The sequence below is a fragment of the Urocampus carinirostris genome, chromosome 9 (genome assembly GCF_059441175.1).
Source record: "Urocampus carinirostris isolate Australia breed hairy pipefish chromosome 9, RoL_Ucar_1.0, whole genome shotgun sequence".
NCBI lineage: Eukaryota > Metazoa > Chordata > Actinopteri > Syngnathiformes > Syngnathidae > Urocampus > Urocampus carinirostris.
In genome coordinates this window covers 42,235,165-42,260,267 of record NC_142357.1, presented here as the reverse complement: position 1 = coordinate 42,260,267, position 25,103 = coordinate 42,235,165, and the positions used below count along the sequence as shown (strand labels likewise).

General features: G+C 40.0%; 1 protein-coding gene across 4 annotated transcripts in view; it reads right to left on the bottom strand.

Annotated features, from left to right (window-relative positions):
• Positions 1-1,519: 1,519 nt before the first annotated feature.
• Positions 1,520-25,103, bottom strand: part of stx3b (syntaxin 3b) — a 41,699-nt gene continuing 18,115 nt past the window's right edge. Inside the window, exons 3-11 of one of the 4 annotated variants that reach the window (XM_088343942.1) lie at positions 24,969-25,068; positions 21,434-21,508; positions 21,277-21,347; positions 21,075-21,183; positions 20,905-20,978; positions 17,449-17,583; positions 13,676-13,786; positions 8,447-8,566; positions 2,178-4,722 (exon numbers count right to left, since the gene is read on the bottom strand). In XM_088343942.1, coding sequence (XP_088200068.1) covers positions 8,477-8,566; positions 13,676-13,786; positions 17,449-17,583; positions 20,905-20,978; positions 21,075-21,183; positions 21,277-21,347; positions 21,434-21,508; positions 24,969-25,068 — 765 coding nt within the window. In that variant the 3' untranslated portion in view covers positions 2,178-4,722; positions 8,447-8,476. Of the gene's footprint in view, positions 2,026-2,177; positions 4,723-8,446; positions 8,567-13,376; positions 13,488-13,675; positions 13,787-17,117; positions 17,326-17,448; positions 17,584-20,904; positions 20,979-21,074; positions 21,184-21,276; positions 21,348-21,433; positions 21,509-24,968; positions 25,069-25,103 lie in introns of those variants that run through there. The other 3 variants (XM_088343944.1, XM_088343943.1, XR_015851313.1) reach the window with 3 other exon arrangements.

The following is a 25,103-nucleotide window of genomic DNA, read 5'->3' as shown; positions in this document are numbered from 1 at the left end:
TTGGAATCGTCTTTGTGAATGATCAAAATACACTTAAGGATTTTCAAGTTTTGCCAAACGTTATCCCATGGTGTGCTTCTTACATGAAACAAATCGAGCGCACCTCTCTCTAAGCTCCGCCTCTGAATGACGTCAGGGAACACTTCCTTTTTTATGAGGGAAGACGAAGGATAAAACCTAAGCTTCATCTCATATTAAAATGGTGCATATCGCTCAAAATCGACATGAAACCTGCAAAAAAATATAAAGCGAGATTGCTATGGTAGATTTTCTTTTAGTGTCAGTCGCGAAAAGGACACGTACGCTAAGTGGTACAACGCACAGCTGTGGTTTATTACATAACATGCTTTTCTGGCTTGACATGCAACCAAGAAGAAAAAAAGGAAAAACACACACATACAGAAAAAACGTGACATTTGTAACAACAGCAAAAAAAATCTAATACTTCTACTCTGCAATCATTTGAACGCATGTAATCTTTCGACAAACTTAAACAGCAACACGATTCTGGAACAGACGGCAAACGTTCATACTTTCAAATGTCCACAAGGGGGCGGTGCGGTACAGCGCGTCAGAGAACAATGTAGTACAATAGACCCCGGGATACGACATGAATTTGTTTCGAGGTGGGGATCGCAAAGTGAAAATGCCGTATAGACAGGCGGTTGAACCTATCCTAAATAGCTCTGAACGCCTCGTACCACAGATAATAAACATATTCAAAAAAACAAAATAGTATGTAGTATTGTTTAATATAGATGCATAGGATTCAATCACAAATATACAGGTCAAGGGTAAATTCCATTTATCTTTGGTGCGACGTGACTAACTGGTACAGCGGAGCAGCAGGTGGATGCAGAAGGGGATGGGGGGCAGACGGCAAATCGTGACCAACTGGTACAGCGGAGCAGCAGGTGGATGCAGAAGTGGGTAGGGGGTGCAGACGGCAAATCAAAATTGAAAAAGCACTCCCTTGTGTGGACTGTCATTTTATTGAAATACTGTGTTGCTTTAATCGCTTTCTTATTTTTATTAATAATCCCCGACGTGACTAGCTGGTACAGCGGAGCAGCAGGCGGATGCAGAAAGGGGTAGAGGGGGCAAACGGCAAATCAAAATTGAAAAAGCACTCCCTTGCGTGGACTGTCATTTTATTGAAATACTTTGTTGCTTTAATCGCTTTCTTATTTTTATTAATAATCCCCGACGTGACTAACTGGTACAGCGGAACAGGTGGATGCAGAAGGGGGTAGGGGGAAAAGACGGCAAATCAAAATTGAAAAAGCACTCCCTTGCGTGGACTGTCATTTTATTGAAATACTTCTTTGCCTTGTTCGCTTTCTTATTTTTATCAATAATCCCCAACGCTGATTGGTTAGGACCATGCCACCTTGATACGGTCGCCATTCATGTGCCTTCTTTGCATTTTTTGCGAATCACAACCTTTGTTTCCATGGTTATAACATTTTGGCTTCTCCCATTAGCATCACAGCAAGCCTTGGGGCCCATGACGAATACAGTACAAAAACACAGTATTGTATCGCACCAACTTATAAAGTCCTTACAAGGCCTCCAAGATTCTAACGGAATGGAGAGAAAGGCATCGTGGGAGGTAGTTCAGCCAATCACGACACAAACCAATCAACCGGAATTTTGTAGGACGTCGAGCAATAAACAGGAATCTTAGAGAGGAAACGTTTTTAGCGCACGCAAAATCATTTCTTGTTGACATCGATTAGTGGGGACAAAGAAGAATACGTCTCGTTCCACACCATTAAGTAAAAAAAGGTGGAAGGCGGGCACGCTGTATCCCGGGGGTCTACTGTATAGTGAAATAAAACACATCGACATACAGAAAAAGACATGCATATTGTTTCCAATCAGGGTAAAAAAGCACAAAGTTCTCTTTTTCACAGACGCATCATATTGGTCTTATTTTTTACCTTTTTACGAGAAGAAGCTGTAGAGATAGGAGAACACCACGATTCCAATGATGGCACAGCACAAAGTTATCATCATCTTTTTCTGCAGACACAGGACATCCAATCAGGAATATAGCCACAAAATAGAGAAACACCAAAAAAGGGGACACACCGAACTGGAAGGAAAATTGAGGGAAAAACAGGAGTATTTGTCGTATACGTAAAAACGAAAGCTCCGGAAAAGAAAAGACTTACCTCTCTGGTGACAATCCCATAGAATCGGCAGATCATCTCCGTTTCCCAACAGCCGATGACAAAAATAGCCGTACGTAGAAGTCAACTTTAATTTATGTTCGAAAAACAAGACCGGTAAACACACAAGAGTTTTCTTACAGGTAAACTCGCTCATTGAAATGATCGCCCCTAAAAACACAGTTTGCAGTATAAAGTTAGGAATAGGATATCATCAATTCTTCATTCAATTTTTTGAAATAAATAACAAACTTGAATGAAAAAGCCATTTTCATGGGGTCGGTGCAACGTTATTTGCAACATATCTGTCAACAAATCAATTAATATCAGAAGTACAATAATCAGTTTAATGGATTATCACCTTGAATGGATAACAAGCATGGTAATGTGGATTTTTTTAGCTTAAAAATGTCGATTGTGTTGGTGCAATTTTATTGGCAACATATCCGTTAACAAATCTATTCATATCAGAAGTACAATAATCAGTTTAATGGAATGCTCGTTGGCTTATCACCTTGAATTGAGAACAAGAATGGTAAATGGAAATATTTTAGCTTAAAAATGTCGATTGTGCTGGTGGAATTTTATTGGCAACATATCCGTCAACAAATATATTCATATCAGAAGTACAATAATCAGTTTAATGGAATGCTTGTTGGCTTATCACCTTGAATGGAGAACAAGCATGGTAAATGTGCATTTTTTAGCTTAAAAATGTCCATTGTGTTGGTGCAATTTTATTGGCAACATATCAGTCAACAAATATATTCATATTAGAAGTACAATAATCAGTTTAATGGAATGCTTTTTGGCTTATCACCTTGAATGGAGAACAAGCATGGTAAATGGAAATATTTTAGCTTAAAAATGTCGATTGTGTTGGTGCAATTTTATTGGCAACATATCCGTCAACAAATATATTAATATCAGAAGTACAATAATCAGTTTAATGGAATGCTTGTTGGCCTATCACCTTGAATGGAGAACAAGCATGGTAAATGTGCATTTTTTTAGCTTAAAAATGTCGATTTGTGTTGGTGCAATTTTATTGGCAACATACCTGTCAACAAATCTATTCATATCAGAAGTACAATAATCAGTTTAATGGAATGCTCGTTGGCTTATCACCTTGAATTGAGAACAAGAATGGTAAATGGAAATATTTTAGCTTAAAAATGTCGATTGTGCTGGTGGAATTTTATTGGCAACATATCCGTCAACAAATATATTCATATCAGAAGTACAATAATCAGTTTAATGGAATGCTTGTTGGCTTATCACCTTGAATGGAGAACAAGCATGGTAAATGTGCATTTTTTAGCTTAAAAATGTCCATTGTGTTGGTGCAATTTTATTGGCAACATATCAGTCAACAAATATATTCATATTAGAAGTACAATAATCAGTTTAATGGAATGCTTTTTGGCTTATCACCTTGAATGGAGAACAAGCATGGTAAATGGAAATATTTTAGCTTAAAAATGTCGATTGTGCTGGTGCAATTTTATTGGCAACATATCCGTCAACAAATATATTAATATCAGAAGTACAATAATCAGTTTAATGGAATGCTTGTTGGCCTATCACCTTGAATGGAGAACAAGCATGGTAAATGTGCATTTTTTTAGCTTAAAAATGTCGATTTGTGTTGGTGCAATTTTATTGGCAACATACCTGTCAACAAATATATTAATATCAGAAGTACAATAATCAGTTTAATGGAATGCTCGTTGGCTTATCACCTTGAATTGAGAACAAGCATGGTAAATGGAAATATTTTAGCTTAAAAATGTCGATTGTGTTGGTGCAATTTTATTGGCAACATATCCGTCAACAAATATATTCATATCAGAAGTACAATAATCAGTTTAATGGAATGCTTGTTGGCTTATCACCTTGAATGGAGAACAAGCATGGTAAATGTGGATTTTTTTTTAGTTTAAAAATGTCAATTGTGTTGGTGCAATTTTATTGGCAACATATCCATCGAGAAATATAATATTTTAGTCATAATTTTGGGAAAATTGAGTCTTTGGCATTAAAATATTTCATTGTTACTATTGTTTTCATCACCTGGAATTGAGAGCAAGCGCTAAATAGCTGTATTTTCTGTTAAAAAAATGGATACTTGGGGGGTGGTTACATACAAATATAACAATATCAACAAGCAAGATGAATCATAGCAACAAGGTGAAAGTGCCGACAGCTCGATATTCTTCCCAGTGAATTGTAAAATGTGTCAAAGGCTCAAAGGCAGAGTAGTTCATGGTATGAAAAAAGGGAAAAAGGTCATGTCGGAGCCGGTTAACCCGTTGTACATTCCATGATTGGTCACCAGTTAGTGCCTCTGGTCAAGTGGAGGTTCTTCCATCTCTTCGTTTCTCCAGACGCTCGAACGGACAGTTAGTGCAAATATGAAGGAGGTCTGAAATCTTTGGCTTACGTACGAGCGAGGGACGAGGAGTCCCTTCTATAAAGTCTGCGAAAGGATGATGGCGATGAGGATGACAACAAGCACTGCACAGATGACACCGATAACGATCATTTTCTACAGAAAAACAAACAAACGGGAACAATGATTAGTGTGAGGTCGAAGTTTCTATGAGCGCAAGAGAGGAAACAGTCTCCACCCGCATTGTCACACCAGGAAGTCCTCCATCTAAAAAATGTAGACATTTTGGAATTTCTCACGTTTCTGCATGAAATAACCATCGAATGTGATCTTTGTTAAAATCACAGTGTCTGCTTTAACTGCGTTTCAATATTTTAGTTAGGATAGCATGAAAACAATAACAGAGAGGTGGGAACAAGTCACTGAAACCTCTGCCCAAGGCAGTGCTTCTTAATTCAAACATAAGTTTCCATATTTTATTGAGGAAAGTAAGCAAACAATGACTGTAGGGGGAGGAATAAGTAACTGAAGCCGCTACCCACGGAGACTAAAGCAGTTGAAAGCAATTTGTTCAAAACATTTTTATGTTTCCATATTTCAATGAGGATGGCGTGCAAACAATGAAAGAAAGGGGGAGGAATAAGTAACTGAACCTATCGTGGAGCAGCCCGAGCAACATGCCCCAAAATATGTAAAACAAGATGCAAAGGAGTCTTGGCGTTAGAGGGAGAGCTCATTTAATTATCTTCATCAGCGTACAAAACAGAGGTGTCATTCGTCTTCAGAGACAATTGGCTTTTTATATACTAATACAACAGCTCGTATTACTTTCGCCCGTCCCCCTCGCCATGACGCACGTGTTTATCTCAAAATGCACGCTACCAGACAGAATGTTTTGTCCTCTTTTGATTTTCCCAATTACCCAATTTCCAAGAACTGTTGGGGTCGGCTTGACCGCATGTTCCCCGCAAAGAAGAACTTGGCAAAGAAGAACTTGGCAAAGAAGAATGTTACTCCTTGGCAGCCCAAGGCGATTATTAATAACATTCGCTGACATTTACACTCTGAGAAACAAGCCGGGAATTTCCCATTGTAAACTAATGCGTTCTCCTTATGCTCGACTCCAATAATCCACAACAAACCCTCTGCCTAAGCCAACTATGTCAAAGTCAAGGCCCCTGCGGTCGGCATCTGGGCCACGAGTAAGTTTTCTATGATCTCTGAGATGATCTTGGGCGGCGGTAGCTCAAGAGGTAGAGCGGTCGCCTTAGGACCAACGAGGTCGCAGGTTCGAATACCGGCTCTTTATTTTAAAGTTAAAAGTCCAAGTGTCCTTGGCAAGACTCAGATCACACTTGATTCACGAGGGCTTCCCGCTCAGCGAGCACCAGATTGCCGTCCTCATTCAAAAAGGCAAACCTCGAAATGTTTGGGTGCATTTCATTCAAACACAGTTTTTATGATGTGTGATTCCATCCACAACATCCCGAGGGATATACAGAGACCACCGGATCTCCCTGGGTGATCTGCCTGCCCACAACGACGGAGCAAAAGTAAAAATCTGCCGGTCGGACCAAGAAGACGACCACACAGACCAGCGCTTCCAAGCATGTTCCTGACCAACGCCAGTTCCATCGTCCACAAAATGAGTGAATTTGAGCTGCGGATCGCCACAAACAGCTTCGTCCGGAAATGCAGTATTTTTGTCATCACGACGCCGCAGTCCAACTAGCATGACGCACGCTTCACCGGCACGACCGAGACGGAGACTCCGGTAAAAACAGGGGTGGGGGACTATGCGCTGCAATAACAGCCGAATCATGGACACACACTGCTCACTCGATATAGAGTTTCTGGCAGTATCATGTAGACCCTTCTATCTACCAAGAGAGCTAACTGTGGTCATTGTGGTTGCTGTTTACGTTCCACCGGATGCCAACGTTAGCATAGCGCTACTTCTCCTGCCCGCTGCTATCAAAAAACAGCAGCTCGCACACCCCAACGGAGCTTTTATCGTCGCCGGCGACTTTAATCGGGCATTCTTAAGGACTGTACTTCCCAAATTCGTGGACTGAGCAATTAGGGAAAAAACACTGGACCGTGTGTACAGTAATATATAAACATCTAGTTGGATCTGGTCATCTGTCTGTCCCTCACCCTTCATAATCATGTCTATGTTTCTTGCACATGTTGACTATTTTTTTGCACTATGATGACTATTTTTTGCACCAAATGCATATGTTGACTATTTTTTGCAGTATGATGACTATTTTTGCACCAAATGTATAATTGCACAAACCCTTACGATACCAAACTGTATTACAATACCAAACTGTATGTAACATCCTACATGCCGACATTTCTTGTGTAAATATTGTGTAAATTATTACTATAACCTTATCTTCTCTGTTCCTTCATCTTCTTGGCCTTTTTACCTCACTGTGAATGTGTGAAACAGGAGTGTCATGCCCAATTTTGTTGTCATAATATGTTAACCCATTTTGTAACGATGACAATAAAGGTATTAACTCTATTCTATTCTATTCTATAAACCCCCCTCCGGAGGAAAACAAAACCTGCAACAAGGATAGTACAAACATCTTCTTTGTTCCTTCATCTTCTTTGTTCTCTTCTATCCTCACTGTAAAATGTGATACTGGAATGCCACGTTCAATTTCGTTGCGACGCTGCAATCAATAAACAGCAGCTTGCACACCCCGACGGAGCTTTTATCGTCAAAGTTTAAGGACTGTACTTCCCAAATTCATTCAATACTTGGACTGAGCAATTAGGGAAAAAAACACTGGACCGTGTGTACAGTAATATCAAACATCTAGTTGGATCTGGTCATCTCTGTCTGTCCCTCATACACCCCCCTCTGGAGGAAAACAATGTTAACAAGGACAGTACAAACATCTTCTTTGTTCCTTTATCTTCATTGTTCTCTTTTATCCTCACTGTAAAATGTGATACTGGAATGCCACGTCCAATTTCGTTGTGACGCTGCTATCAATAAACAGCAGCTTGCACACCCCGACGGAGCTTTTATCGTCGAAGTTTAAGGACTGTACTTCCCAAATTCATTCAATACGTGGACTGAGCAATTAGGGAAAAAAACACTGGACCGTGTGTACAGTAATATCAAACATCTAGTTGGATCTGGTCATCTCTGTCTGTCCCTCATACACCCCCCTCTGGAGGAAAACAATGTTTACAAGGACAATACAAACATCTTTGTTCCTTTATCTTCATTTTTCTCTCCATCCTCACTATAAAATGTGAAACTGAAATGCCACGTCCAATTTCGTAGTGACGCTGCTATCAATAAACAGCAGCTTGCACACCCCGACAGAGCTTTTATCGTCGAAGTTTAAGGACTGTACTTCCCAAATTCATTCAATACGTGGACTGAGCAATTAGGGAAAAAACACTGGACCGTGTGTACAGTAATATCAAACATCTAGTTGGATCTGGTCATCTCTGTCTGTCCCTCATACACCCCCCTCTGGAGGAAAACAATGTTTACAAGGACAGTACAAACATCTTCTTTGTTCCTTTATCTTCTTTGTTTTCTTTATCCTCACTGTAAAACGTGGAACTGGAGTGCCACGTCCAATTTCGTTGTCACAATGTATTCAATTCCGTGGCCACAATAGATTCAACCCATGTTGTAACAATGACAATAAAGGTATATTCTATTCTATTTTGACAAAGTTCAGATGACATTTTCTTCAGAAACGTGAGAACCACCAAAATGTTCCCCTCCATTTTCCCCACCTGTGTCTACACAAAACCTGAGTGGAAGCGTCAACGCATGCAAAGCCTTTCGGAACGCCTGCACCCTTTTTTGTGAGCGCTTGTTTACTCCCGAGTTACTCACCCTTAGCAAGCGTCTTACGCAAACATCTCCTCATCTGCGGGTCAGGCCCACCGACAACCCGATTATCAGGGTTAGCACGGCCAGCAAGACCAAAACAATCAGCAATATGTGTGCCCGTCTCTGTTGGGAAGGACAGACGGGAGCCTTCAAGAGAATGTTCAACGGAGTTTTTGTGTTTAGCACTTCTTTTTTTAAAAGGGAGGTTGAAAAAAGGTAGATGGTCAAGGACAGGGGGACCCCCACCGCTTATCAAGTTTGATATGCATTTCTAACATAGCAACTTAGCGAGCTAACTTTCCAAATAGCTAAAAAGGTAGCTTGATAGTAAGAAATGTAAACAGGTAAAAAACTAAAAGGGAATTAGATAGCTTGCTAAAAGTGGAAACCACCATGTAAATAGCAAGCTCAAAAGCTAAAAACAAAGAGCTAGCTAGCTAGCTAGAAAGGAGGGCAAAATATAGCTGGATAAATAGCAAAAAGTGTAATGTTAGCTAGATAGCATGCAAAAAAAGGGTAAAAAGCTAGCCAGCTTGCGAAATACCATGTAAATAGCAAGATAAAAAGCTAAAAACAAAGAGCTAGCTAGCTAGAAAGGAGGGCAAACTTTAGCTGGATAACTAGCAAAGAGTGTATTGTTAGCTAGATAGAATGCAAAAAAAAGTGTAAAAAGCTAGCCAGCTTGCAAAATACCATGTAAATAGCAAGATAAAAAGCTAAAAGCAAAGAGCTAGCTAGCTAGAAAGGAGGGCAAAATATAGCTGGATAAATAGCAAAAAGTGTAATGTTAGCTAGATAGCATGCAAAAAAGGGTAAAAAGCTAGCCAGCTTGCTAAATACCATGTAAATAGTAAGATCAAAAGCTAAAAACAAAGGAGCTAGCTAGCTAGAAAGGCAGGCAAAATATAGCTGGATAACTAGCAAAAAGTGTAATGTTAGCTGTATAGCATGCAAAAAAAGGTGTAAAAAGCTAGCCAACTTGCTAAATAGCTAAAAAGGTAACTTGATAGTTAGTAAAAAAGGTAAACAGGTAAAAAACTAAAAGGGAATTAAATAGCTTGCTAAAAGTGGAAACCGCCATGTAAATAGTAAGATCAAAAGCTAAAAACAAAGAGCTAGCTAGCTAGAAAGGAGGGCAAAATATAGCCGAATAACTAGCAAAAAGTGTAATGTTAGCTAGATAGCATGCAAAAAAAATGTAAAAAGCTAGCTAGCTTGCTAAATGGCTTGGAAGATAGCTAGCTAACTACAGAGCTAAAAAGGTAGCCAGATAGCTAGCTAAAAAAAATGCAAATTTTTGGGTGATTTGCTTTATAAAACCCAGAAATTGGAATTTATTTTATTGTATTTACTGAAAAATAAATCCATAAAGATAAATACATACATAGATTCTTATTCAACTCCCTTAACGAATAGCTTAAAAATAAATACCAATAACTGAACAGAATTTATTTTCTTTCCGTGAACTGGAATTCATTTATATGAAGAAGAAGAACTTATGTTTTACTTTGTTGTACTATGTTACTACCAGGTTAACTATTAAAAATTGGGTTAAATAGATTTAGTCAATGAAAAAAAAACAATAATTTACCAAAAAAAACAAAACAACACAATGACCCCGCAACTGATGAGCTATTTTCAGAACAGTTCTGCACAAACCAATCAACCAGAATTTTGTATGATGTCGAGCAATAAACTAACCGCTAATGCAGTTTTTTTTTTTAACTGTGTGTGTTACAATATTATTTTCGAGTATATATACTCGCACCAACTTGCAAAGTCCTTACAAGGCTTCCAAGATTCTAACTGAATGGAGAGAAAGGCATTGTGGGAGGTAGTTCAGCCAATAACGACACAAACCAATCTACCAGAATTTTGTATGATGTCGAGCAATAAACTAACTGCTAATGCAATTTTTTTTATCTGTGTGTGTTACAATATTATTTTTGAGATCGCACCAACTTGCAAAGTCCTTACAAGGCCTCCAAGATTCTAACTGAATGGAGAGAAAGGCATTGTGGGAGGTAGTTCAGCCAATAACGACACAAACCACTCAACCAGAATTTTTTGAGTATATATATATATATATATATTTATATTTATATATATTTATATTATAATTGTATATATATAGTGTGTGTTATTTCTGGTGTGAAAGTCATTTATCATGATATTCTACTGTAAATATAATAAACATTTGAAACACTACCTTGCAAAAAGGTTTGCCCCCCCCCTCCCCTCTCCCCAAGAACTGTTTGACATTTTCTCATTTTTCAGGCTTCAAAATTATAGATAAAAACTCAAAATAATAGATAAAGACTCAAAAGAGTTTCTACGAATTAACATGTGAGACAAGATCATTAAAATAAACCATATCTTTTTTAACATTTTAAATTGTGAACGCAAAAAAAAATGATAGGTAGATATTGCAAAACAATTGGTCCCTGGGGCAGCACGGCGGCGCAGTGGTTAGCGCTTGTGCGGCACAGTTCATGTCATGGGAACCTGTCGTGGGTTCAAATCCAGCTCCAGACTTCCTGTGCGGAGTTTGTATGTTCTCCCCGTGCTTGCGTGGGTTTCCTCCGGGCACTCCGGTTTCCTCCCACGTTCCAAAAACATGCATTTCAGGTGAATTGGCCGGTCCAAATTGAATGAGCGAATGAGTTGTCTGTCCCTGTGTGCCCTGCGATTGGCTGGCAACCAGTTCAGGGTGTCCTCTGCCCACTGCCCGGAGATGGCTGGGATGGGCTCCAGCCCCCCCGCGACCCTAATGAGGATAAGCGGTACGGCTAATGAGATGAGATGAATTGGCCCCTGTGGAGTTAATACTTCTTTTTGGGTATGTCCCTTTGGGTTTTGGACATATTGAAACAAAAATATTCGTCCATTTTGTCTTCCAAGGTTTGATGGTAATCATTTGTGCACAGCCTTTCTCATTTTCCATCCGGTATAAAAGACACACAATTGGTACACAAAATCAAGTCCCACTAGATGAACTTTGACATTTCCTTAAAACAAAATTGTAATGCTCATCGGCAAAATAGCAGATTTATAATGCATTCAAACATTTTCACAGAAAAACAGAAAAAAAGAGAAGCCAATGTAGAGAAAAGAGGAGGTTTGTGTGTGTTTGTGTATAGAGTGTGGTCGGGTTTTGCTGCGGTTGGGGTCGCGGGATTACAGAGGAACGGACGGGAACACAGTGAGGGTACGAGAAAATGGCCACTGATCGCCCAAAAGCATGCTTCGAGACCAACAGAACGTTTAGTTTATGCTATGACACTACAAAATATGTTTTCAAATTTTGTAACTATTCCCTCTCGCTACGATTGCATTCCTTTCAATTATAGTTTAAAGAACAGTATTAGAACTAATGTTCCCTCCAAGCTGCGTGTGTGCGCACTACCCAGAGCTTTTCTGCGCACAAGAAAATCTAGCCAGCTCACAAAAATCAGGGCTCAAAATTGCTAATTAAGAAGCGACTTAAGTCAAAGTTACAGAGCATGAAGGTAAAAATACACGGGTTCCCCTGATTTTGTGTTCTAAATGCGGTATTTGGAAGTCAAGGTCGAAGTAGAACGAAGTGGAGTAAAGTCAGTAGAGTTTTTCGAGAACCGGCTTCTTCGGCTCGGCTCACTGAAAAGGAACTGTGTCTTTTTAACCTCTTTTGCTCTAACTTATCTAAAGATCAAAGCGGCGCTGCCATCGAGCGGCTGCCTTTCCAGCAGCTCCCCTGTTATCTCTCACTTTTTGTGATTTATTGTCTGCTCCTATCTTCGGTGTTTTTCTTCCCGTTTGACAACTACACTTTGGATGACTTTCTATCCTATGGACATGGGTTTTAGCGCACAAAAATGCGTTTATTCGAGGAATCAATTCCCTGCCCTGAAGAATTCTCGTGCCGGCGTGATGAGGGGGCCTATGGTGGAAGGAGAGCCGGAGCTAGCTAAGCGGCTAGCGGCGTTATAAGTCTTCGGTACCATCCGTAATCATGGTAAATGTGAACTCACGACCAAATAAGGCCAACAAGTGCTGGTAGAAAACATCGAAGTGCACAGGGAGCGCAGTTGCTGTGTTTTGCGGAAACGTGGCTCACGTTCAGCACCCCGGACGCTAACGTGTAGCCACCCGGAGCTACCCGGTTTCAGCGCCGCTATACAGAGACACGAAAGCCTACGGGAATCGGAGAGGAGACGGACTCGCTAACACGAGGTGGTGTATCCCTGGACACAAAGAAAAAAATTTCCATCTGCCGCAGGGATGTCGAACTTTTGGACTAGCGTGTGATGTCATCCACTCCGCTACAAGCACCCCTAGGGCATCATGTTCATCTGTTAATCAACAACAGGGTAGACTGCTGGAAGTGTGAATTTCCCTACGGGGATGAATAAAGTATCTATCTATCTAACTTCCTTTTTTACTTTTCTCTCTTTTCTCTTTCTCTCTTCCTACCCTTTGCGCTCTCTTCTCTTTTCTCTCCTTCTGTCATTCTATTTCTCTTTGGATTTCTTTCTTCCTCTCCCTTTCTTTTTCCCCTCTCTCACGACTTATTATCTCTTTTGTTTCTCATGCTCTCTCTCTCTTTTTTCTTTCTTTGACCCACCCTCTCTGCTTTTCCCTCCCTCTTTCTCTTATTTCTTTATCTTTTTCTTTCTCTTTTGTCTACTAGACCGGCCCCCGACAGAATGTTTGTTCTATCGTGTGGCCCCCCAGTTAAAATGAGTTTGACACCCCTGGCCTATAGTGTCTTATTTAAAGGAACTAAGTATTTTTACACGACTATGGGCTCTCTATCTCATACACACCGTCGCTTTAATATGTACCCGTGATCACAGTAGTCATTTTTCTCCAGTTTAAACATCAAAAACTGAATACTATCAAATTTGCATGCTTTTGGGAAACCAAAGGCCGCTTTTCCACGTTGGCAACTCACGCGTCGGGCCTCTTGCTGAAACTTTGCGGCTTTCTTAGTGTCGGCCACGGCTCGCTCCACGAAGCCCACCGATTGGTCCATGTTGCTCTCGATCCTGTCAATCATTCCCCCCTTGGCGGCGCACGGCAAAATTGCGTTAATACATAATACGGGAGGGGTTTCGTTGAGAATACCGATGCTAACTGCTAGGTGAGGCGAAGTCTGTGTGCGTCTTTGGCCGAGGGAGGCCAGAAAAGATTGGGGAAGTCAGAAAACGTGAGAAAAAAAGCAGAAGGTCATAGCCATTATCAGTGGGTTACCTTGCGTGCTTTGGCCCGGTACCTTATGGCCTTTTTGGTTTGCTCTCTAGCGACCATGACGTGGTCCACAGACTTGGAAACATTCTGCTCTATGTTGTCTACTATGTCACCCTGGAAAAAATGGATTAAGCCAATTAGAAAATGTTCGGAGGACGTGCAAAAACCAAAACACTGTCAAATTCTAAATATCGAAATCAGGTTCGTGAAAAGTCTTATTCATAGGGAATTTGTTTTCTGCATTTTTCAATCTGAAATAGTAAAAATGTTTTTTTTTCCACATAACTGCATTGAAATGAGTTCAACCGGTTAAGTGATACCTGAAAAATGTTCCATTGAAATAAATGGAAATTAGTATGGATGCAGGATAATTACCAGCCTGACAGTTATAGAACCGCATACCTCTCAATTAGAATAGTACAGGGTTGGGTAGGGTTACTTTCAATTACTTTTGGATGACTCCAATAGCAAATATGCTCATAAAAGACAAAAGAAACTAAATATGAATAAAACGATGACTCACAACACACGGTAAGCTTTCTCTCCTGGCTTTGATCTCTTTGATCTCTGGCAAAACGAACATCAAATGCGACAGACACAAAATGAAAAGAAATCCAAACAGCTTTTTGCCGTTCCATGTATTCCGTTACTCCCCAAGCCTGCACAAAATGGAGTCATTTTATTCCTATTTAGTTTCTTTTGTCTTTTATTAGCATATTTGGTATTGGAGTCATCCAAAAGTAATTGAAAGTAATTAGGTTAAAGTAACCCTACCCAACCCTGAGAATAGATTAGAATAGATTAGAATAGAATATACCTTTATTGTCATTGGTACAACATGGGTTGAACATATTGTGACAACGAAATTGGACGTGGCACTCCAGTATCACATTTTACAGTGAGGATAAAAGAAAACAAAGAAGGTAAAGGAACAAAGAAGATGTTTGTATTGTCCTTGTTGCAGGCTTTGTTTTCCTCCGGAGGGGGGTGTATTTTGGGGGTAAGGGACAGACAGAGATGGCCGGATCCAACTAGATTTTTGATATTACTGTACACACGGTCCAGTGTTTTTTCCCCTGGTTGCTCAGTCCACATATTGAATGAATTTGGGAAGTACAGTCCTTAAGCATGCCTGATTAAAGTCGATAAAAGCTCCGTCCGGGTGTGCAAGCTGCTGTTTATTGATAGCAGTAGGCAAGAGATTTAGCGCTATGCTAACGTTAGCATCCGGTGGAACCAATTACCCCCGTTTTTATGTTTTTTATTATTTGAAATTTCATAAGCCATATATAAATATTTGTACAGGATTTTTTTAAGCAATTTTTTTGTTGGGCCGTTGCCATTTTGGCTCTCGTCGAATAGCAGGCAATTACGTCATCATCGATTGCTAATGTTTTGTGGTATTTTACATAGTCTTTCGTACTGTGAGTAAATAGAATAGAATAGAATATACCTTTATTGTCATTGTTACAAAATGGGTTGAACATATTGTGACAACGAAATTGGGCGTGGCACTCCAGTTTCACATTTAACAGTGAGGATAAAAGAAAACAAAGAAGATAAAGGAACAAAGAAGATAAGGTTATAATTTACACAATATAAAGGAAGAAAGAAGATAAAGGTTATAATCTATACAAGAAATGTGGGCATGTAGGATGTTACATACAGTTTTGGGATCGTATTAGTGCAATATGCAGTAGTGCAAAAATAGGCAACATTGTGCAAAGTGAGCATAGGCATGAATACAATTTAATTAATCTGTATGAGGTAGTGTGTTTGCAAGAGTTTCAGTTTTTTGTGTGGTGTGTGTTAAGGATGGTGATGGCTCTGGGTGCTGCATTGTGTTTGTAAGGTGTATTATCGCTTAACCCCTAAAAAGTTCAGGCCTCGGGACTTTTGATAAACTAATACGTGTGTTACGCACGCTTCTTTAAAATATTCATAAATGGTTTTCTGTGCTTTGCTATGCAGTGAGCCATGTGATAGCTTACTTCAGTGTGGGTGTTTTTAGCAGTGACAAAGGTCTTGATGGTCTGTGTTTGTTTGCCGAACCGGGACACTGCGCGTTTTAATGTCTCCGCCTTGAATTCATGTTACGTCTCATAATGACGTTTTAACACCTGATGTGCGAGGTACAACGCTCGAGGCATAATGCACAAACAACACGGTCATTTTTGCAAAAAGCCTCATTCATCTGTCCACGCTGGCTGGAAAGAACCAGATGTTTTCGCTCGAGGAGCCGTCATGATTCGTTTTTATCGCGCGTGTGAGTTTCGTTGGCTTGCCACATGTTAACCCCTCGCGTGCCACTGCTGGCACACGTGTCCTAGGTTGCCGACACCTGGTCGAGTGAATCCAACTGTGTAAAATGTTTACTCCATAACAGAATGCCGAGAGATAAAAAAAATATCTGCCTCAAAGCATGCCTGCTTCGCTCGATGTTTCTTCTTGTAATTCGTTCCCAATCTCCCCTTTAAAAATAAACAGACTCGTCAGATGACTTCCGATATATCCTCTGATCTTTCGATTGACACCACTCTTAGCCAGTAGCAGCCTTTTTTCATGGTCCACAGCCCGCATTAGCCTATGCGGACTGGTTTGATAAAGGGAACGCCGCCTCCTATCGTTCCGAACATCTCCAGCCAGGAGTAACCAAACGGAATGACGATTGACACATTGGTCAGCCCAATGAAAGTCCAAACAAAATTTTCTGCCATTTTCAGATGCCAGAGCCTAAGATAATGTGCCCAAAGCAACCCGTGATTCATTTTTAAGCACCTTTATTATGCGCATTGATTTGACTGATGGAAAGAAGTCAAACATTCACAACTCTTTCACAATGTCTAAAAGCTTGTCCAAAGTAAATACGTATTACACAAAGGTTTAAGTGTTGTTAGAGTCTTACCTTTCAAATATTCTCCAAATGGTTTAGGAACAGCATTCATTTTACTTGAGGTACATCTTGGATTAGGATTTTAGGCAAATTTTACAAGAACATTGGGGGGTTAATAATTGGAATTGCAATCATTAATAAGAGGAACAATTGGCTGAGCTTGACTTGGAACGTCTAAATTTGACGTCAGTTATCAACCTGAAGTATCCCATAAATAATTACTTGACGCCTTGTTTAAATAGAAAAATAAATTGATTTCACGTGTTTTTTCTTCCTTAATACAGATTAGTCAAAACAGAAATCTGTCTCCGGTAGCAGGATTTTAATAGTTATCAGTACGAAAAAAACAGTCATTGTGCTTCCCCTAAAAATTAGTCCATTTGAACCTACACATAAACATTTTTGCAGTGCAATTTCAAATACGGGGTTGGGGGGGTAAATAACCCATGATCTATTCGCATATCCTCAGTGGTTAAAGGATTTGATAATATTAAGCAACATTCGTTTTGTTGGAAAAAACACAATTAGAAAACATAACCAAGTGTCCCTTACCTCATTTGAGACTTCCCCTCAGAAAGCATGATGCAAGCAAATATAAAACATTAAAAAAACTAGCTCTATTATTCTATGCACAAAAAAATACATGACTGCACAAGCTAATGAGAGCGACCTTCAAGCTTATTGTCTTACAAAATTCTTTCACGTTGATGACGAGGAGGTGGAATGAAACAGTAAAGCGAAAGGTGAGAGTTTCATGGCACTGGAGAAGACAAGGAAGTCAGGATGCAGAAGAAAGAGAAAATGAACGAAAGCATACAACTCAAAGATGAAGAAAAATGAGTAAAATGGTGGCCGGGTAAACGAAGGGTCGGGACGAGCGTACCTGATTCTCCACCAGCATGGCGATGTCCACAAACATGTCGTGCAACTCCTTAATGCTACTTTCCAGACGGACGATGTCTTTGTGGCGAGCTTCGATCTCACTCAAGGCTTGTTTTGAAATACCCGAGTCCACAATCTGCACGACGAGTACAAAAACAAAGACGTTTAAGCCACAAAAAAGTCGTGCCCTCTATCACAGATAAAGAGAACAGTATTTAAAAGCTATTTCCAATCATAAAGCATAAGGAGACCAACAAATCTTGTTACTTCTCTTTGCCCTCAATTGTATCCATTACCCTTGCAAAGCATGTTAACAATAAGGGTAAGAATGTCCATATGCCCCAAAATATGTAAACAACAAGATGCAAGGAGTCTTTGGGTGGGAGGGAGAGCTCGTTTAATTATCTTCATCAGCATACAAAACAGAAGTCTCGTTCGTCTTCAGAGACAATTGGCTTTTTATATCCTAATACAGCATATCGTATTACTTTCGCCTGTCTCCCTTGCACGTGTTTATCTCAAAATACACTCTACCAGACAGAATGTTTTGTTCCATTTTGAATTTTTCAAGAACTGCTGTTGGGGTTGGCTCGACCGCATGATCCCCGCCAAGAAGACTTGGCAAAAAGGAACGCAATTTTTTGGCAGCCCAAGGCGATCATTAAAGACATTCGCTGACATTTACACTCGGGATAAACAAGCCGGAATTTCCCTTTTTATATCCTAATGCGTTCCTTATGTCAAGCCGACTCCCAATCTACAACAGTGACACAGCTCTGTTTCATCAAGTCACCCCTGGAACGCCCTAGTTTGTCCCTAGACACGCCCCCTAAAGAAGCACATTTAAGACAAGGGTAAGAAACTCCAAATCCTCCGCAAAGTGTAGGGTAAGGTGGAAGAGTGAGGGACACAAGCCTGTTTCACCAAGTCATGTCACAAGCACCCTAGATTCTCCCTAACCTTACCCCCTTCACATTATAGACAGACTGGTAGCAATCGTGGGAGGGAATGTGCAAATTATTTCTTATTTAAATTAAATAAGAATGCCAATTGATAGTACTTTTTAACTGCAAGTTGCAAAATGTAGTGCGGTATAAAAACAGGAAAAAGTCTTGACCCTTTGTCCTCACCCAACGACACAGAACAGCAATTACATACACAGACGCAAAATGCATTGGAAAAAAATAAAAACATACAAGAAATAATGATTAATATACAGTGTAATGGACCGTGAATTCCTACAGAGGGTGATGTGGAATAAGGAAAAGCACAGAAAATCCGTAAACATGAGGAAGAATACAAGAGTGAAGCGCAGTAATCATTCAGCAACATAAATTTTTCTTTACAAAATCAGACTCTACAGTTTATTATTCTTAATCCATCCAATTCAGATGTTACCGTTTTGAAATTAATACAATTAAAAGAAGAAGAAAAATAACCATTAAAGCATATGTTAAGTCACAAAAACCGGGGTAAGCTCTTATTTCGGTCAATCCATCTACCCTGGTCATATCCCTCGAGAGGGGTGACCTACAACAAGAAAAACACATACAAAAATAAAGAAAATTAAATAAAAGGGAAAAAGTAGAAAAATAAAAAATAAAAAAAAACACACACACACACACACAAACATTTTTGGACCATGGCCAACTCAAATGCCCAAACAAGTTAAGCACTTCGGCACCCAAAATGGTCATGCTCTGTCCCTCCAGATGAAACGGGAGACGAGAAAGTGGCCGTGTCACTCGGGTCAGGGTGACACAACACACTCTTCTGTTCAACAGCAGGGCTCGACAGCTTTTGCTGGTTTACCTCTGCCGTATCATAGAACGCGTCCAAACATCCCACTATCCTTTCACAACACCTCTCCACTCCTTCCTATCACCAACAAGAGCTTTAGCTTCCATTATATTTAAACCTCTTTCCTTATTTCTAGAGACAAATTATTCCCCTACCCTCGTCAAAGAAGTGGAAGGGGAAGGAGAAAGGTAAAAGAGGCCAGGGGAAAGCGGAAGTCATGGGATTCATCCTTTTGTTTTTAACTGCTGTGATAATCATACCTGTCAACCTCCAGGGCTCTATGCCCTTACAAACTGTCATATTTTCCCTTACAAAATACAAAACAATCTTACACCATATTTTTATTTATGTAGTGTAACATGTTATATTGTACATGCGTTTCGTTATATCATATATATTGTTAATTAGCATTTTGTTGTGAGATACCGAGTTGCTCAACATGAATGAGGTTTATTATCAAAAAAGTTTAAAAAAGAAGTAGCTTGGATGTTCACTGTAGAAGGAAAAAATATATGCAAATATAATTAAGTAGAATAATACATTTTCTTATTTTCTGCATTCAATTATTGTTGGTAATATACCGATTAAAGGGATAACCACAAACCTGTCTTTTCATTTTCTCCTTTTATGTTTCCTTTTTTTCTTAACTTCTTTATAAAACATAATCATTCGTAATATAATGCATCAAAGCAAGTGAGCAGAAATAATGATTATTATACAGTGCAATGGAATGTGAATTCCTACAGAGGGTGATGTGGGACATTAAAAAGCACAGAAATTCGGTAAAGATGAGGAAGAATACAAGAGTGAAGCGCAGTAATCATTCAGCGACATGCATTTTTCTTTACGAAATCAGACCCTAGTTTATTCTTCTAAATCTACCCATTTCAGATGTTACCGTTTTGAAATAAATACAATTAAAAGAAGAAGAAAAAGAACCATTAATTACCACTTCATAAGAGAAAGTGTAAACAATGGGAAAATAACTCTGCAATATTGTTCTACTGAGCAAATGATAGCTGATGTAATGACAAAGCCGGCTACTAAGTTAAAAGTAAAAACGTTTGCTCAGGGTTTGTTTGAAAGATTTTTGTTTTGATGTGCTCTCTTGAATAAGTTGAGCCGAAAAAGCCGGTTCTTTAAAAAAGAGACGGACTTCCTTTCACTACACAACTACCACGGAATGATGCGTGATGGGAAATCCCCAGGCGGCAGACACATGCGCACAGTAGCATCAAGCCACTCGCTTTGTTTGCAACGAAAAAAAACGATACCGAGATAGAGGCTTCCGCGGCCAACTCGTTTGACTTGATTGATATGCCGTTTCGTGATCGGCAAAGTATACCGGATGGTACCCAACATTGACAAATTTGCGTTTTTCCTTACAGATTTTCTCGTACACGTCTTAAAATGCATCATAAACGTACTTTGTACGGCAAAAACGTACAGGTTGACAGGTACGGATAGTATGTTTTTTTTTCCCCTTGCCATTGAGTTTTTTTGTGAAAATCAACGACACATGACTTTTGAGCTCATTGGACAACGCCCGTGAGCCAAAGCTAAACATTAAGCTGTGGTTTCGCATTTTAATGAGGTGCGGACGGCTTGGATTGTAATCTGTTAATGAGTAAGTGTCAAACCACGTTACCGCACTCACCCCGGCCGTAAACACGGCAGCATTACCGCTTTCCAACATCTCCTCCAGTTCTTCGTCCGTGGTGGCCTTACCGGCTTGTTAAAAAAAATAAAAAAGAAATTAAATATGAGCACAAGTGGAACATTTTCCGTCAAACTTGTTCTTTTCAAAGCCAGGCCATTGTCACTCACTGATCTCTAGCTGCCTCTGGATACGTCCTTTACTCCTCTCCCTGAAGTCCACCTGAGCTTCGTTGTACTTTGTCATGACTTCCACAAACTTCCGAGATAAAACCGCATGCTGGATAAGTGTGAGGTAAAAAAATAAAAATAAAAATTATTAAGAGGTAAAAAAAAGACGATCCGTGATAAAATCCCTTGCTTTTTTAATCACCTGTGATTTCCTTATCCGCATGTCAGCCGACACCCGTTCTTGTTCTTCTGACTCCAGGTTTCTTTCAATGGCTGCAGAGAAAATCGGAATACTCAAATGTAATATCAATTCAAACCCATTAGAAAGTGAATTCAATTTGGTAACAAAGAAGGCTCACTCTTAAGTTTGTTCCGTGCATTGTTGGCCATTTTCTTGATGTCGTTGGTGATTGCCTCCAAGTCATCTTGCGTTTCTGAAAAAGGCAAATTTCTCAAATCATGATTCGACTCCAATCGGTGAAGAAAAAAAATGCTGTTTTTAAGAAAAAGCACCTACAGTGGAACCTCGGTTTTCGAACGCCTCTCGGTTCGAACAAATCGGTTCTCGACCAAAAATTTTGAAAAAAAATCGGAGTTCGAACGCCGGTACGCTAGGGGCGATGCTGAGCGGCGTACGAGTGTAGATTGCCCCCACCCCTCGTGAAGAACTGTTGTCACGGCAACGCGCACTCCTTTTCTGTTTTCGTTTTTCAAAAGCGGTGAAGGGAGTGTTTTAACCCCTAATTATGCCTCGGAAGAAGCTTGGTGCAAGCAGCAAAGTTGCTACAGGTGAAAAAAGAAGAGTAGTGCGTACAACTATTGCATTTAAGAAAGAAATAATAGCAAAATATGAAGAAGGTGTGCGAGTTTCCCTTCTTTCAGGAATACAGCATGGCTTCTGCCGACCGGTAAGAAATCCTATTCATAATTCTTTTCTTTATCCTTTAACCGCTCACCACTTGTTGTGGAGACCCGGGTGCTAAATGACGTGGAAACGACCTGATTTTTTTTTTTTTTTTACACGTTCATGTTAGCGTAATCTTTCGTACGGACGTACGATTAGCCTGGGTTAGCTTTACGTTAAATATTCAAGATAAACATTCAGGGTGTTGGAACGGATTAAAACAATTTTACATTACTTTTAATGGAAAAAGAAAACGGCTTCGGTGATCGTACAAATCAGTTTTCGTACAAAGAAATGGAACGGATTATGGTCGAGAACCGAGGTTCCACTGTTTTTGGAAATGCCCGATATTAAAAAATATTGCCTATTTTCTGGAGCTTGAATACTTTTGAAATGTCGGATATTTTACGACTCCGTTTTTGTATAAAAAAAAAATAGTTTCATCAAAAAATATGAGGTTACTAAATATTTAAAGAGACAGTAGACCCTTGGGATTACAGCAACCCCACCTTCCATCAGTTTCACTCTACAGCAGGGGTCAGCAACCTTTTTGGTGTGGAGTGCCTCTTTCAAAAATCCTTGTAAATCAGTGTGCCAGCGTGTTTTTCCAAGTCAAGTCAAATTTATTTACGACGCCCTTAATCACAAAAATGTCTCAAAGGACTGCACAGGATTACAATGACACAATGACCTGATCTCAAACCAACATGCGGGCAAGGAACAACTCAAAACCTCAGCGTGAGGAAAAAGAGAAACCTTGAGGAGGGACCTCACAAGTGGTATCCCCCCTTTCAGGATGACCAGGGTGAATTACACTTCCAGAGCTGTCATTTTACACCAGTCCGAATATACAACATGGATATACCGTAAATTCCGGACTATAGATCGCACCTGATTATAAGCCGCACCCATCACATTTTAAGGGGAAAATCGATTTTGTCCATACACGAGCCGCACCTGTATATAAGCCGCATGCACCCACATCAAACAAACACGAAATTAAACCAAGCCAAACTTCAAGTCCCGCGATTGAAACTAAATGTCTTTCATTGAAGCACACAGTCCAAAAATCACAGCCGCCAAAATGAACGCAAAATGATATAGGTACTTAAAATTTGTTGCAGACCTGCAGATTCTGGGTGCCCGTTGATAGTAATTCAAGGAAAAAAAGTGTATATTTCCAAAGGTAAGGGTGGGAAAAATATATATCCATTATTGTCCGCCGTGTCCACAAAAACTCACCTTTACCGGTCCCCACTTTCCCATCAGCGTTGGCGTTTGCTCCCCCCCTCTTTTTTAATTTGCTCGTGCAGAATAAGTATCTCAAATTAATACAAATAAATACATTACAAAAATATACAGTTGCAAATACATCGTTACACATATTTACAAAGAAAGACGGTACATCGAGAGAGTTTTCAAAGCTTTAATAATAATAATATAACTTTCATCCTAAATCGTGCCTTTGGGAGGTAGCCTCACGCTACTAACAAGATGCTCGCATACCAGCAATTTAGTCTGTTAAGGAACTAAAAGCAGTAATCGTAAAAATCGCGGCAGACCATCCGCTTCTTCCTCCTTGATAATGGCATCTAAGTTGTCTTTCTCAATGTCGGAAAGAAATTCTATCATGACGATGTCGTCCCACGCTCCCTTACTTCAATACATCCCAGTAATATGCCCGTTTGGTTATAACATAGTGGCTGCGTCATGGGCCTTATTTAGTGCAATTTGCATGATGAGGGTATGTTTACGCTCATGAGCTGTGGTCTTCCTCGGCACATATATTCCACCGGTCTAAACTTTACCTCTCATACTCAAGCGCCGCTGGCGGCCGTTAGAAAAATTACATAAATTGGCCGCATCTCTGAATAAGACGCAGGGGTTGAAAATTTGGGAAAAAAGTAGCGGCTTATAGTCCGGAATTTACGGTACATAGAAATCGTATAACTCACCAATTTATCTTCCACGATTCTCGTTCATCAATCAACTAAAAAAAACAATGTGAAAAACAAGTGGAAAGGCCTGTAGCCATCAATGACCAAGAAAAATTAACCAGAATCACCCATTCTTCATCAACAATTAACTACAATCAAAAAACAAGTGATATGGACAGCTGCCATACCATTCATCCATGATATCTTCTTGCAGAAAATATCAAAACTTGAATCAACAGCAGCAAAGCAGAAGGCATGCGCGCGCACGGACACGCATACACGCGCACACACGCTTCTTTAAAATATTCGCCATCAGTAAATGTTTTTCTGTGCTTTGCTATGCAACGAGCAATGTGATAACTTGCTTCAGTGGTGGTGTTTTTAGCAGTGACAAAGGTTTTCAGGGTCAATTTTTATTGGCCATACCTGGACACCGTTTTAACGTCTCCGCCTTGTCAGACTTATCCTTGAATTCATGTTCATGTTTTGTCTCGTAATGACGCTTAACACTTGACGAGCGAGGTACAACGCTCTCGAGGCATAATGCACAAACAGCACGGTCATTTTTTGCACAAAACCCCTGTCGTCTGTCCACACTGGCTGTAAAGAACGAGGTGTTTTCGCTAGAGGAGTTGTCATGATTCGTTCATTTATCGCGCGCGTGTGTTTCGTTGGCTCGGTTAAAACACGGATCTCTCCTTTGCGAGGCGCCGCGCAAACACACACTCACACACGAAGCAGAGGACGGGTGCTAACGTAAAGCCTCTAAATAACACGGCGCGCAACTGAAAATGTCTATATTTCAGGTAAAATTGCGCATTTAAAAAAAAAATCATTATTTTGCCGTGCGCTCGCGTGCCAATGGTTAACCCCATGTCATAGGTTGCTGACCCCTGCTCTACAGTGTCACAACGGATTCCTGTCGTATTCCCGAGGTCTACTGAAGATATATTTCAGTGCTAAGAGCATTGAGGGAAATGTTTTACCCAGAAATGATAAAGCAGCAAAAAAACAATTGCATCACAATCAAACGGCAATGTGGAGAAGTCTTACTTTGATCTGACGTCGGAGCCGATAAAATGATGGAAAAAAGCTTTTTGACCTCGGCGACGTTCTCATCGATTTTGTCGATGCTGTTCCTGATGTCCTCGATCTGAAACGGGCGAGAAGCAGTACGACGGCTCGGGT